This window comes from Lithobates pipiens, unplaced genomic scaffold (genome assembly GCF_037356315.1).
Source record: "Lithobates pipiens isolate NorthernLeopardFrog02 unplaced genomic scaffold, aLitPip1_a1.2 Scaffold_13, whole genome shotgun sequence".
NCBI lineage: Eukaryota > Metazoa > Chordata > Amphibia > Anura > Ranidae > Lithobates > Lithobates pipiens.
Genome location: NW_027507718.1, coordinates 287,962,457 through 287,977,690, shown reverse-complemented (window position 1 = coordinate 287,977,690; position 15,234 = coordinate 287,962,457). Strand labels below are relative to the sequence as shown.

The following is a 15,234-nucleotide window of genomic DNA, read 5'->3' as shown; positions in this document are numbered from 1 at the left end:
ATAGTTTTTGGCCATTCAGGAATGGGAGCTGGAGATTGCCTACATACGGCTGCTAGACTCTGCTCAGTGCCAGGGCTGGGCTCCCTTTGCCTGGGACTTTCAGGAAGTACAAGCAGACAGCTTGGAAATCTTGGCTGAAGAGTCAGCAATGGATTTGATTGACTGTTCATCAGAGGAGGTTATGGATGATAATTCACCTGCCAAACAGTTGGCACTGGGCCCAAGGGCCACTAGATCATGCCCTGGACTTTTAGCAATTACAGAGACTGAGGATTTAATAGACATTTATGTAGAGGAGGAACCACCTAACAAACCTCCAGCAGAAGTGCTGGCAGCAGGACAGAGTACTGCAGACCCCTGTTCCTCACCCATAGCAGTTTCAGAGGCCCGAGGTGAGGAGGTGGTGTTTCTTCTTCCCCAGTGGGTTGTAGAGATGCAGGGAGGAGAAGCTGCCATTCCTCTGCCCCACACCTGTGGCAGTTCTGGTGGCCCAGGGTGAGGAGGTGGCGGTCACTCCCGAGCTGCAGATCAGGATCCAAGGAGAGAATGCAGTCGGCACCTCACAACTGCAGCTTGATCTGGTGTCGGTGGATGGGCCTGCAGTCTCCACTAACAGAAAACCAGCAGGAGTGCTGGCAACAGGGCAGAGTGCTACCAACCCCTGCCCAGCACCAGCAACCACTGCGGAGTTCCAGGGAGCCAGGGCAGTCAGCCTCCCTCTCCAACAGTTAGCAGGAGCAGATGATGTAGTGAAGCTCCTATGCCTAGCTGAACCGCTGGCAACAGGACAGAGTGCTGCTGGCATCTGCACTCCACTAACAAAGGATGGATTTCATGTGAAAGCGGATAGGACTACGGTCTCCACTTGTATACCCCAGGGAGACTGGGCAGTCGGCCCAGATCCCCAACAGCATGACGGACTGAGCCCAGCTACCTTGTCTTCTCTCCAGCAGCTGAAGGAACTCCAGGGAGAACGACCAGCGGGTATGTTCTACGAAGGAGGCAGAGGGGCTGGTTGAGTAATGCTCTGTTTGGAACAATTTGTTTGAGGTACTGTGTGGGTACAGGCATTGGGGGACTGGAACTATGGGCTAACTTCAGTGTCAACCCGCCTGGGGTATACTCCTGTGTTAGTCTTCTGCCGAAAGGGGAGAGATTTGATGAGAGGGCCCATGGAACCAAGAATCCCTTGGAGAGGTTGGGAAACCCTTGCGCCCCCTATGTCTAAGTCATCCTGTATTCATAAGGGGCACAGGGTAACTGAGAAAATGTGGCTTAGATTACTTAAAATGTTACAGTAATATTTATCCACAATATCTCCCAGGATATATATAAAGACCATTCTTGCTTTGTTTGATTCTGAACTTGACATGTTAATTGAAAGAGCTGATCACATTGGCCTCTGTAGAATGTAGGAGATGCGCCGACTTCTACTGGAGCTCCTGCTATTGTGAGAAGGTGTCCTGTGTTTATATTTATGATAATGTTGATTGTGTCTTTTGAGCTAACAGACGGCAAGTCTGTCTTGAAAGGTCATGCCTCTGAATCACCTAGGCTGTCTAAACGATTAGTTAATTAGCTCATGTTAATAAGGTTTCTGGTTACAGTTTGTATTGTCATCCTGGTGTATATATTTGTGTGAGATCTCAAAATGAAATAACTGAGCTAGTCTCGTCTGGATCTTGGCTACAATATTCAATTGAAAAATCTGATATCTGAAGGCCTAGATTGGAGGAAGCAGTATACTGATGGAAGCACTCAAGCGGAGTGTGATGGGGTTCCATTACAGTTACCTTTTAATAGGCATTCAAACCCCTTTGTGTCAACTGGTGTGCATGTTATCAGGCCAAAATCACCAGGGTATGTAAACTTTTGATCAGGGTCATTTGAGTACTTTCTGTTGCCATTATGATTTAAAAAGAGTAAATACAGTTGATTGATAATAAATGGCTTCAGCTAACACTAACCATGAGTAAAATAATTGTTTTTGTGTTATCATTCATATTCTCTGAAAAATGGCCAAGAAATTATAAATTCTGCCAGGGTATGTAAATGTATGAGCACAACTGTAAATCTATCTATCTATCTATCTATCTATCTATCTATCTATCTATCTATCTATCTATCTATCTATCTATCTATCTATCTATCTATCATCTCACAAAAGTGAGAACACCCCTCACATTTTTGTAAATATATTATTATATCTTTTCATGTGACAACATTGAAGAAATTACAATTGAAAAGTACTAATGCGCTTCACCTCACTAATAAAAGTGTAGACCAACAAACTAAAAGATGTAAAAAATGTGTAGAATCTATATATGTAAGTAAATAAAAATGTGGAAGCAGCCGGCAAGAAATAGTGATCTCAACACTAAAAATAATACAAGTGATAAATAAACGTTATAAATAGACGTTACTCGCTGGTTTCTGCTTATATGTAAGTGACCATTTACTTTATTAAATCGCTGTAATTAAATACTACACATGAGAGCCCCCCTGTCCTTTATTCCATACTTTATGTACCGCACACTATAATGAGAGATATGTGAAGAACCTGGGAAAGGAATGTACAGGTGTATACTATCTGCTGGACGGATGATGATGGACTAGCTTCTGCTCATATACAGTGTCTGTATACTAAACATTTGAGGTGAGAGGCTGGGGGAAACTGGTGGTGCACCTGTTTGGCACTGAAGTTATTCGCTGGATTATCACATATTTGGAAGTCACTTTTTTTGTGCATGGACTTTGATTTATGTTCACAAAGGAATTGCATGGACTTGAATTAAGGAACACTACTTTTTTGTTTATTGCATTGTTTGCACATTCCATTTCAATCACTATTTTTGATTGTGTTATATACATTTTTGCATGATTGTTTATTTATGCACATTCATTAGATACTACACTATATTGCCCTATATTGCACATTTGATCATTTTGTGAGGTGGATTCACTTTTGTTTCACCTTATATGTTTAGAGATAATATATTTTTTTCATTTTTTAGTTTATTCTGCTGGCAGCGCCGCAATTTATTTATCAATTGAAGAAATTACACTTTGCTACAATGTAAAGTAGTGAGTGTACATCTTGTATAACAGTGTAAATTTGCTGTCCCCTCAAAATAACTCAACACACAGCCATTAATGTCTAAACCGCTGACAACAAAAGTGACAACACCCCTAAAGGAAAATTTCCAAATTGGGCCCAAAGTGTCAATATGTTGTGTGGCCACCATTATTTTCCAGCACTACCTTAACCCTCCTTGGCATGGAGTTCACCATAGCTTCACAGGTTGCCACTGGAGTCCTCTTCTACTCCTCCATGACAACATCACAGTGGATGTTAGAGACCTTGTGCTCCTCCACCTTCCATTTGAAGAAGCCACACAGATGCTCAATAGGGTTTAGTTCTGGAAACATGCTTGGCCAGTCCATTACCTTTACTCTCAGCTTCTTTAGCAAGGCAGTGGTCATTTTGGAAGTGTGTTGGGGTTGTTATCATATAGGAATACTGCCCTGCAGTCCAGTCTCCGAAGAGAGGGGATTATGCTCTGCTTCAGTATGTCACAGTACATGTTGGCATTCATGGTTCCCTTAATGAACTGTAGCTTCTCAGTGCCGGCAGCACTTATGCAGCCCCAGACCATGAAACTCCCACCACCATGTATGATTCTATAACATACCCAATCTAATATCAGACAAGTCAGTGATAAAGGTATTGGCATGTCTAGGCCAAGGGATAGACCCTGAACTGCTCACTGTTGTTGGTTGAGAGATTTGTCAATTTATGGCAAATTCATTAAAATGACAGGTGGCCCCCATTACTTATGTAACACCCTCTAGTGTTCTAGAGTAGAATTTTTGTTAGAGTAGGTAAGCTGTTAGGCTAGCCTGTGTTTTATCTGGGTCAGGAGAGTGACTCAGGGGGGCTGATATGACTTACAGGCAGCATCTCTAATACCTCCCTCTACTTGCAGATTCTAGAAGAATGGGAGTGGAGGGGAGGGGGAGCTGCCTGGAGAATTCTGAGGGCCCTGACCAATCCCTAACAGATGGGTTGGCAGTGGGCAGGGCCCCTCAAAGACTCTGGCTCAGCCCAGCTGGGGGCAGTGCAGTTCGGGAGGAAACGGGTGATGGAGTGTTAGGCTGTCGTGGCCCTTGAGGATAGCTTCCTAGTCTGGGGGGGGGGGTGACCTCAGGCCTGGGCTCGGGTGTGGAAAGGACCCTCTTCACGACACATAGAGAGGTGTCCTGACCAGAGGCACAGGAGCAGGAGAAGATCAGCAGGAGTACACTGCTGGGCAAATCTCCAGGGAGGAAGACAGCCAGGTGGGTGTTATGGTTGGGAGAAGACTGAGAGGCAAGCCAGAGAGGATTGGGGCTGCACATTAATGTATAACTTTAAATCTATTTTTCAGATTCTTGGATAATGGCAGTTGTCAATAGTTCTGAGTAAAAAGTAGTAAACTTCAAAAGAAATGTGCGCCCCTTGATGCAGACAGTTTGAGTCTGTCCTTCATTGCAGGTGATCTCCCCATTTGCAGTTACATGTGAACAGCTGTGGGCAATGTCAGCCTATTTTTGATTTGTACAGGCTTTCTGTCTACAGCTGACTGGAAACAACCATGCCCACCTCAGAAATGCTGATCTGGGAATGCCACCAATCGGCTATGTGCATGACACCCTGCAAGTAACATTTAAGACCCCTTTCATACTGAACGCCTCTGCCGTTAGCACTAAAGCGCAGCTCGTTTTTTTTGCCAGCTAGCGGGCGCTTTTATCCCCAAAAAAAGGGTTAAAAACTCCAGTTTTGGGGCGCATTCAAAGAGCTTTTCAGGCTCTTTGAAAGCACTACCCATTCATTCCAATGGGCAGGGCATTTTGGGAGCGTTAAATACGGCGCTTCCAACCTGCCCCAAAGATGCTGCTTGCAGGACTTGATGGGTTGTCCAGCAAGTGCACCGCCCGAGTGTGAAAAGTCACACAGGAATCATTGGGGGGCACCGGAAAAATGCCCCAGTGTGAAAGGGGTCTAAAACACTTGATTGTTCTGTGCTTTTACCTGCAATTTTGTGACAGTATCTCTTTAGCAATATACTTTGTATACTTACCAAGAGGTTTATGACAAAATAAACAAAGCAAAGTACAACTGAAGAATCTGTGACTGGTAAAGGGCGAGACAGCTATCAGAAGTCATCACAAGATGTTTAGAGATTCCAAAGGTCACTGTTAGGTTCAGGAAAAGGCAATAAATTGGCAAGATATTACATCAGAATCCAGAGAAATATTCCTGCACAAGGGTAAGTCAGGGCAGCCACCTGACAAGGAAGGTTAAAACCACAGAATATATTATTTGGTTGAATCCTCCTATTAATATCTCTCACAGCGACATCTCCAATGTATTCAACTTAAAGAATAACTCAAATTTTGTTCAGAAAAAATATTGCCCTCTGGGTGATCTATGTACATTGCAAAGATTTTAACAAAATTTGTTGCAGAGTACTACCTTTTTGTTATTCTGGAGAAGTAGGTGTCTGTTTGTTAGTGTGTTCATGTGATGAGTGCATCTGTATGGGAGTGGTTTTATAATTATCAGTCAGCTGCTGCACCTGCAGGGCTCTAATGAGGAAACTTGCAGGGTCTGCATCCCTTTACACGTGATTTCCTTTGGGGGCATCTCACCAAAAAATGCAATTTTCATTGGAGGGCATGCTTAAAATTGAATTTGTATTTTAATGCAGACTTCTGTGAAAATCAGCGAGCCAATCACACAAACAGGAAATTACACATTGGAGGGGGGGGGGGGGGGGGGGGTTGGGGCGTTCTGTACACAATCTGTGTACAGAACGTCTCCAGGTACCCATATTGCATTTTACAGAGAATTATACAGCTGCAGTTTGAAAAGGAAAGGTCGTTTTTTAATAACATTCCATTACAATATGACTATTGTATACACTATATTATTATTATTTTTTTTATTTGTCAATTTGTTTTCCCACGAAAGTGGAGTTACCCTTTAACATCCTATCATGCCAAACGCCCCAAAAAAACCTTGGTGGAGGATGGAGTAAAAGGACTTTAAATGTGCCACAACAAAGACATATAAAAAGTATAGTTTTATTATAACATCAAAATTCCATTAACATCATCAGCATTACAGTTGCCATAACTAGTACATCACAGATAGTATTCGTTTTTAGTCCCAAAATAATGTGGTGTATACACGTGATGTACTTTTTATATGTCTGTGTATACACGTGATGTACTTTTTATATGTCTGTGTATACATGTGATGTACTTTTTATATGTCTGTGTTGTGGCAAATATAAAGTCCCTTTACTTCATCTTCCATCAAGGTATTTTTTGGTGGGGTTGGAGCAATGCGATGTTAAAACCAGAGAATATATCCACGGATAAAGAAAGACAAGCATCTTAAAGAAATGTGAACATCACAAGAATTCTATTCTAAACTTACAATTTACATAAACAATGGCAGAATGCTTTGATTCAGGCTGCTTTCACACTGCAGCGGGAGCGGCGTCGGCGGTAAAGTGCCGCTATTTTTAGCGGCGCTTTACCGTTGTTTTAGCGGCGGTCTGCGGGCGCTAGCGGGGTGGTTTTAACCCCCGCTAGCGGCCGAAAAGGGGTTAAACCCGCCCGCAAAGCGCCGCTGCAGCGGCGCTTTGCCGGCGGTATTGCCGCGGTGTCCCATTGATTTCAATGGGTAGGAGCGGTTTAGGAGCGGTGAATACACCGCTCCTTCACCGCTGCAAAGATGCGGCTAGCAGGACTTTTTTCACCGTCCTGCCAGCGCATCGCTCCAGTGTGAAAGCCCTCCGGCTTTCACACTGGAGTTAAAGGGGCCGGTTTTTTTCAGGCGTTACACAGGCGCTATTTTTAGCGCTGTAACGCCTGAATACCGCCCCAGTGTGAAAGCAGCCTAAGTGAGTACCAGTTGACAGTTACCTTCCAAAATGTCACCACTGCCAGTTCATCAATGTGCTGAAGATTAAAGTGGTTGTAAACCCTTACAACACACTTTGACCTACAGGTAAGCCTAGATTAAGGCTTACCTGTAGGTCCAAGAAATATCTCCTAAACCTACACGGGTTAGGAGATATTTGCCGAAAGACAGGCACTGCTGTCCATGGCGCATGCGCCGTAGACAGCGGCGCACAGGCGCGTGGGAGTGACGTCATCGCGGCTTCGCCGAATGACAGTGACGGAACAGCGAGACCCACCGAGAATATGGATGCAGCAGACAGCGGTGACTTCGCTGGCTCCTGTGTCAGGTAAGTGACACATAATGGACTACTATGCGATGCATAGTTGTCCATTATGCTTTACCTTTGCAGGGAATGAAAGAGGAAGTAAACGCATCAGGGTTTACTTCCTCTTTAAGTAGTTACATCTCTAACAGTTATTTTGGAAGTTCTCCAAAGTATGCATCTAGCATGCCCCAATCTGGTGGTACACCTCCCATAACCCTATCGTTTTGTTACCACCCAAATTTTTTTATGAAAAATGTTCATACACCCCAAGCCAGAATCCACAATACAAAATAAATCAGAATATCGTTTAGAATGCCATTGGTGCCGCTAAGCCATGCATATAAATCTGCAATACTATGCATCAACTTCCTAGTAAAATTTACTTATTAGAGCACCCTGAGTTCAAGAGTTTTTGAGACACTCCTGACGATAACCAAGGCTATGTGGGTGCCTGCACTAACCTGCAATTAATATTTTACAGTAATTAAATGGGTACAGATGCTGTTTTTCACCAGTGTTAAATTTCTGCATGTGGACTATTTTTATTCAAGGGTGCAGAAGTCCTATGCCAAATGGGGTACTAAATCATAATATAATTTGCATCTGAATGTGACTTGGATTTTCTTCTTAATTTTACAGTTATCCAAGAGTCTCCCACAGATGGAGTGAGATGGTCAATCCTAAGCATGAATGGCATTTCATATAAAGATGCAGGAGAATATCGATGCAAGGCTAAAAATTTGGCAGGCATATCTGAAGCATCAATAACTGTCATAGTAGTTGGTGTTGTCACTACAACATTAACCCCTCAACGTTTTGGAAGGAGACCAGAAGCAGACCAGGTAAATAATATTCAACCAGAGGAAAAGGAAGAAACAGTTACAATAAGCACAATCTGGTCTCCAGAAACATTAACACCCACATCACCAGTAACAGACACAACAGTGGAACCCACCACAGCGCCAACTACTGTTACATCAACCACAGTAAGAGTTCTAGAAAGGAAACCACAGAAAACAAAAGTGCAAAGCCAAGCTGCAAACAAAAAGTCTCAGGTTCCAAATTCTGCCAACAAGGAAGGAGACGTACTTAAAAACATTTCAGATGGCAAAGAAACACATCAACAACCAAACACTGTTGTTCGTAATCTGAAGGTGACTAGTGAGACAGAGGATAGAGTCACATTAACATGGAAAACACTCAACACCACCAACAGCTCAAGTTTGACTGTGCTTTATTCCAAATATGGTGAAGAAGAAATGTTGAGATTGAGTACAGACCCTAGTAAAAATAAAGTAACAATTGATGGTTTACAGCCTGGAACAAAATACATGGCCTGTGTATGCCCAAAAGCAGCACCGCCAAAGAAAGAACAATGTATTGTGTTTTCTACAGACTCCTTGCTTAAGAATGAAGAAGAGAGCAGTTTCCAGATGACCATCTTAATAGTGGGCGGCAGTATAGCTTGTGTCTTTGTCCTGCCCATCATCTTCTTTTTGATTTACAAAGTTATGAAACTGCAACGTAAACCCCTGTCTCCTAATGCAGAGGATCTTTTAAAAGAAACTTATGTCAAGTTTGAAACTTTGTCGCTCAGGCCACGATCCATACATGCTGGAGGTGAACTATGGACACGTAGAGACACAACTGAATCAGAAAGGCTTCTTTTATGTTCTAGGTCAAGTATGGACTCACAAGGAACTTTTAAAAGTGAGGGATCAAGGCCTGAATACTACTGCTAGTGTTTATGCTACATTTTACATCATTCTGTCTTGTACTACAACTGTTAATTGCTATATTTTTCTGGATTTTAATAAACTACATTTTAAATTTGGAGTCTTTTTTTTGTAAAGTAAATGTTATATACCATATTTATCAGCATATAACACGCACCCCAAGTTTAGGAGGGAAGTTTGAGGAAAAAAACTTACATTTTAAATGCCCATAATGCAGCCTTATCAGTGTCCATCTGCAGCCTTGCCCATCAATGCAGAATGATCAGTGTCCATCTGCAGCCTTGCCCAACAGTGTCCATCTGCAGCCTTGCCCAAAATTGCAGTATGATCAGTTTTAAATTGTTACTGGTAATTTAAAAGGGAACGTGGGCGTGACTGCGAGCAGAGCCGAGCCTAGCCGAGTACACAGTACACTCGGCTCTGTCTATTTCGGGGCCCTCATTCCCCTCCGAGGCAGCGGTTCGGCGTAAAACACGCACACGCGATTTTCCCCCGATTTTAAGGGGAAAAAAGTGCATGTTATACGCCGATAAATACGGTAGTTACAGTCAGATTAAAAAAGAAGACACAAGTAAAAAAAACACAAGCCCATCTAGTTCAACCAATAAAAAAAAATAGAAAACCTCCATATAGCTTCACAATGCAGAGGCTTGAATCTTGCTCGTTTTGCGAGACAACACTCACAAATGAGTCAGGATTTAAAAAAAAAAAATTGCTCGTACTGCGAAACACTCATTTTGCGAAACGCTCGTTAACCACGTTACTCACAATACTGCGCCCAGGAACATACGTCCATGTGTGTGCTTGTAATCACAAGCACCAGAGTTTACACGAGATTACAGGAGCACAGTAAATACAGACATAATTTATGCTGTATGGGCATGTGGCCATAATTACATCCATGCGTATGAACCCTAATTGTGTCTGTAAACAAATATACAGTGGAACCTCGGATTGTGAGTAACGCGGTTAACGAGCGTTTTTCAATACAAGCAATTTTTTTTTAAATCCTGACTTATTTGCGAGTGTTGTCTCGCAAAACGAGCAGGATTCAAGCCTCTGCATTGTGCAGTACCACATTTGACCAGAGGTGCAGGGGTGTCGGTGACACTCGAAGCCATTCGGAAATACTTGGAAACACTTGGAAATACTTGGAAATACTCTGTTCCTGAGTGTTTCAAAGCCTTTCCGAGTGCAGCCAACCGGTCTCCAAGTATTTTTGAGTCTCTCAGGTGCCCCCACCCACCTCTGGCCACATGCGGTATTGCATGCCATAGAAGTCAACGTGGAATGAATTATCGTTCTTTCCATTGACTTCTATGGGGAAACTCGCTTTGTAATGTGAGTGCTTTGGATTACAAGCATTCTCCTGGAACGGATTATGCGCATAATCCAAGGTTGCTCTGTATTACTCTTGTAGGCGGGTGCAAATTTTCTACTGTCCAGTAGGTGGCACTGTGCCATTATACCAATGCCATGGAGTTTGTTAGAGGAAATTGAAACCCTCATACACTTCGTTGGTGTCCCCAAGGCAACAGATATCTGATTGGACGCTGAAACCTCTGGTGACCTTCATTGGACATCTTGGGTGAGGCAACATTTTTTATATAGGGTCCCCATGTCATTTTGGCACGCTTCTGGTGAGTGAATGGTTGGAAGAGGAACCTGCTTGTGAAGGACAGCGAAGAGCTCAGGTTACTGGAGAAGAGGGATAGTCTAAGGAAGGTTCCTTCTTCTTTACACACAATCCATCGAACAGTGCAGAGACAAGGAGCTGGCTCAGACTGCAGGAATGCTTTCTACCCATACCCAGAAAGGACACTACCCTTGCTAATAGAAGCCATACTCTGGTAACATATCCTGCAAATGCTAGGAAACTGTACATGCTCTGAACTGTTTATACTAGCGCTGAAGATTAGTTAATTTATTACTGTGGACCACTGTGTAAGAGTTATATAAAGACATTAGTGCTATATACACTGTGTGTGGGTGCTTTCTCACTAATACAAGGTACCCAACCTAGGCCCTGCCCACACTTTGTTGTGATGTGAGTACAGTAGTGAGTCACCATTATCCTTTTTTCACCTGTAGGCAGGTGCAGTCTATTTCCTCCACTGCAGGTGGCATTCAACCACAGTGGCATTGCAGGGGAGAGGAAGTCAAGATTAACATGATTCCTTCATGGTTTCCAGGATCACTGGGGAAGCTATCTGACTGGATTCTGCCCCTCCATGTGACTCTAGCAGCCATCGTGGGTCAAGCAGAGCCTATTTAAGGCCCTGGCTCCCAGGCTTGTTGTGCATTTTCAGTGTTATCTCTAGCTTTCATATTTGGGGGGCACATGGGGGGGCAGGGACAAAAGTATGGGGGCCAACTATAAAAAACAATTATATCTATATATACATATCACAAAAGTAAGTACACCCCTTCACATTTTTGTGCATATTTTATTATATCTTTTCATGTGACAACACTGAAGAAATTACACTTTGCTACAATGTAAAGTAGTGAGTGTACAGCTTTTATAACAGTGCAAATTTACTGTCCCCTCAAAATAACTCAACACACAGCCATTAATATCTAAACCGCTGGTAACAAAAGTGAGTACACCCCTAAGTGAAAATTGTCCAAACTGGGCCCAAAGTGTCAATATTTTGTGTGGCCACCATTATTTTCCAGCACTGCCTTAACCCTCTTGGACATGAAGTTCACCAGAGTTTCAAGGGTTGCCACTGGAGTTCTCTTTCACTCCTCCATGACGACATCACTGAGCTGGTGGATGTTAGAGATCTTGCGCTCCTCCACCTTCCGTTTTGAGGATGCCCCACAGATACTCAATAGGGTTTAGGTCTGGAGACATGCTTGGCCAGTCCATCACCTTTACCCTTAGCTTCTTTAGCAAGGCAGTAGTTGTCTTGGAGGTGTGTTTGGGGTCATTATCATGATGAAATACTGCCCTGCAGCCCAGTCTCCAAAGGGAGGGGATCATGCTCTGCTATAGTATGTCACAGTACATGTTGGCATTCATGGTTCCCTCAATGAACTATAGCTCCCCAATGCCAGTAGCACTCATGCAGCCCCAGACCATGACACTCCCACCACATGCTTGACTGTAGGCAAGATACACCTTTGTCTTTGTACTCCTGGTTGTCGCCACACACACTTGACACCATGTGAACCAAAGAAGGTTATCTTGGTCTCATCAGACCACAGGACATGGTTCCAGTAATCCAAGTCCTTAGTCTGCCTGTCTTCAGCAAACTGTTTGCGGGCTTTCCTGTGCATCATCTTTAGAAGAGGCTTCCTTCTGGGATGACAGCCATGCAGACCAATTTGATGGAGAGTGCTGCGCATGGTCTAAGCACTCAGAGGCTGACCCTCCCACCCCTTCAACCTCTGCAGCAATGCTGTTAGCACTTATACGTCTATTTCCCAAAGACAACCTCTGTATATGACACTGAGCACGTGCACTCAACTTCTCTGGTCGACCATGGCGAGGCCTGTTCTGAGTGGAACCTGTCTTGTTAAACCGCTCTATGGTCTTGGTCACCGTGTTGCAGCTCAGTTTTAGGGTCTTGGCAATCTTCTTATAGCCAAGGCCATCTTTGCGTAGAGCAACATTTTTTTTTCAGATCTCAGAGAGTTATTTGCCTTGAGGTGCCATGTTGAACTTCCAATGACCAGTATGAGGGAATGAGAGTGATAACACCAAATTTAACATACCTGCTACCCATTCACACCTGAGACCTTGTAACACTAACGAGTCACATGACACCAGGGAGGGAAATTAATTGGGCCCAATTTGGACAATTTCACTTAGGGGTGTACTCACTTTTGTTGCCAGCGGTTTAGACATTAATGGCCTTGTGTTATTTTGAGGGGACAGCAAACGTACACTGTTATACAAGTTGTACACTCACTACTTTACATTGTAGCAAAGTGTCATTTCTTCAGTGTTGTCACATGAAAATCTATAATAAAATATTTGACAAAAATGTGAGGGGTGTACTCACTTTTGTGAGCTACTGTATAATGGAGGGGGAGTGGGGGACAGCAGCAGAATGGAGAGGGAGTGGGGGACAGCAGCAGAACAGAGGTGGAGTGGAGGAGAGCAGCAGAATGGAGGGGGAGTGGGGGACAGCAAAAGAACGGAAGGGGAGTGGGGGACACAGCAACAGAATGGAGGGGGAGTGGGGGACAGCAGCAGAACGGAGGGGGAGTGGAGGACACAGCAGCAGAACGGAGGGGTAGTGGGGGACAGCAGCAGAATGGAGGGGGAGTGGGACACAGCAGCAGAACGGAGAGGGAGTAGGGGACAGCAGCAGAACGGAGGGGGAGTGGGGGACACAGCAGCAGAATGGAGGGGGAGTGGTGGACAGCAGCAGAACAGAGGGGGAGTGGGGGACACAGCAGCAGAACAGAGGGGGAGAATGCTCACGGTAAATAACAAAGTGTGTGTAACACACTAACCTGGAAGTTTCCCAATGACTCTGGCAGACCTCGTGGGCGGGAGGCTCAGCTCAGGAGAAGAGAAGTTGAACTGGAGAAGTCTGGCAGCTCAGAGTTGGATTGCACTGCTGGCAATGTGCTACAGCGGCTGCGCGAGTAGTCGGCGGCGGCCCTGGGACTGTCTAGCACTGACTGGGCAGTGGGCACAGGCTGGATCCTTACCAGCAGTAAGTGTGGCTCTTTCTGGTGTGGTGTCTGTGGCTGGCTGCTCTCTCTCGGAGGCCCTGCTCAGCCTAGCAACCAGTTACTCAGGCATATGCAGGACTAGACAGATAGATAGATAGATAGACAGATAGATAGATAGATAATATATATCTTTTTTTTCCAAGAATAGAATGCACTTGGTCTTGTTACAAATTCACCTTTGTTTTATTCTCCACTACACTGGCCTACCTGATTCCTACACTGACCTACCTGTCCACCCTGATCCCTACACTGACCTATCTGGCCATCCTGATTCCTACACTGACCTACCTGTCCACCCTGATCCCTACACTGACCTACCTGTCCACTCTGATCCCTACACTGACCTACCTGTTAATTACACCAACCCTTACACTGACCTACCTGATTCCTACCCCCTCCATTGGGGGAGGTGAGGGGTGTCACATCCTTAGCTCTGAGAGACTCATGCTGGGACCTGTAGTCTTTCACCTTTGGGGGTCCCAGCCCTTAACATTTAAGGACTACAAGTCCCAGCATGAACCCCTGAGGTCTAAAGATGTAACTCCTTAGATCTCACAGGTTCATGCTGGGACCTGTAGCCCTGTTTGGGGGGCTTTAGTGACATATCGGGGGTCTAAGCAGACCCCCTAATATCTCACTTTTGAGACAGGGAAAGGGACTGAGGACAGAGATTCCCCAGTCCCTTTCTCTGCAAGCTCAGCTGCATTGCACTGTGAATGAATGGGAAGTGCTCTGTGCTGGACAATGGACCGCTCAGTGTGGGACATACAGGTCACTTTCCCTTTCAGGTGCAGGCGGAGTGATCTACCGCACTGCGGCTCCTGACCATTAAATTAAAGCCCTAGCTGGTCTCAGGGTATTGATATAGAAGGGACTGTACACTGACTTTAATTTAATGGTTGGCAGCCACGGAGTGGTATATCACTCTGCCTGCACCCGAAAGTGATGAAATAATCACTATCTCTGCCCATTATCATCCCTAAATCCTAAATTGCAGACGCTCCATCACACCCATGCTCCGAGTGTCAGTTTCATTTAATTGGGGGGGGGGCATATGGGGGGCACAGGATAATATTGGGGTTCAAGGCCCCCTCTGGCCCCCACTAGTGACGCCACTGTGCATTTTGTGTTTTGGTAGTGTAGGGACAGGTCACCTGTCTAACAGGGACAGTGACTAGCGGCAGGGAGAGGTTCCTGATGAATAGGGCAAGAATGGGCATATGCCATCCTACCTGAAGATCTCCCCATTTGGATCCAGACCAGCCAGGCCATATTCTGCAACTCAAGACAGATGCTGTCCGCACATCTGAGACCTGTTCTGCTACATGTTGCTGTTACTTGTCGTGAGTGTTTCTGGTGGGGTGCCTGTTGTGAAATACTAGAATCTGCATTAACACAGGTTCTGTTCTCTGCAACCAGAGTCTGTGTAATTACTGTTGCCGCACGACACTGCACCTCCCCAAACTTGGTGACAGTCAGCATAGAGTGCGGAAGGAGCAGCTCTGGCCCTGGTGCCCAAGTTT

General features: G+C 44.7%; 1 protein-coding gene across 1 annotated transcript in view; it reads left to right on the top strand.

The window, feature by feature from the left end:
• The window catches only part of LRIT3 (leucine rich repeat, Ig-like and transmembrane domains 3), a 46,400-nt gene extending 37,290 nt beyond the window's left edge, over nucleotides 1–9,110 (top strand). The window contains exon 4 of the mRNA XM_077476719.1: nucleotides 7,920–9,110. Coding sequence (XP_077332845.1) covers nucleotides 7,920–9,022 — 1,103 coding nt within the window. The 3' untranslated portion in view covers nucleotides 9,023–9,110. The remainder of the gene's footprint in view (nucleotides 1–7,919) is intronic.
• Nucleotides 9,111–15,234: the final 6,124 nt, after the last annotated feature.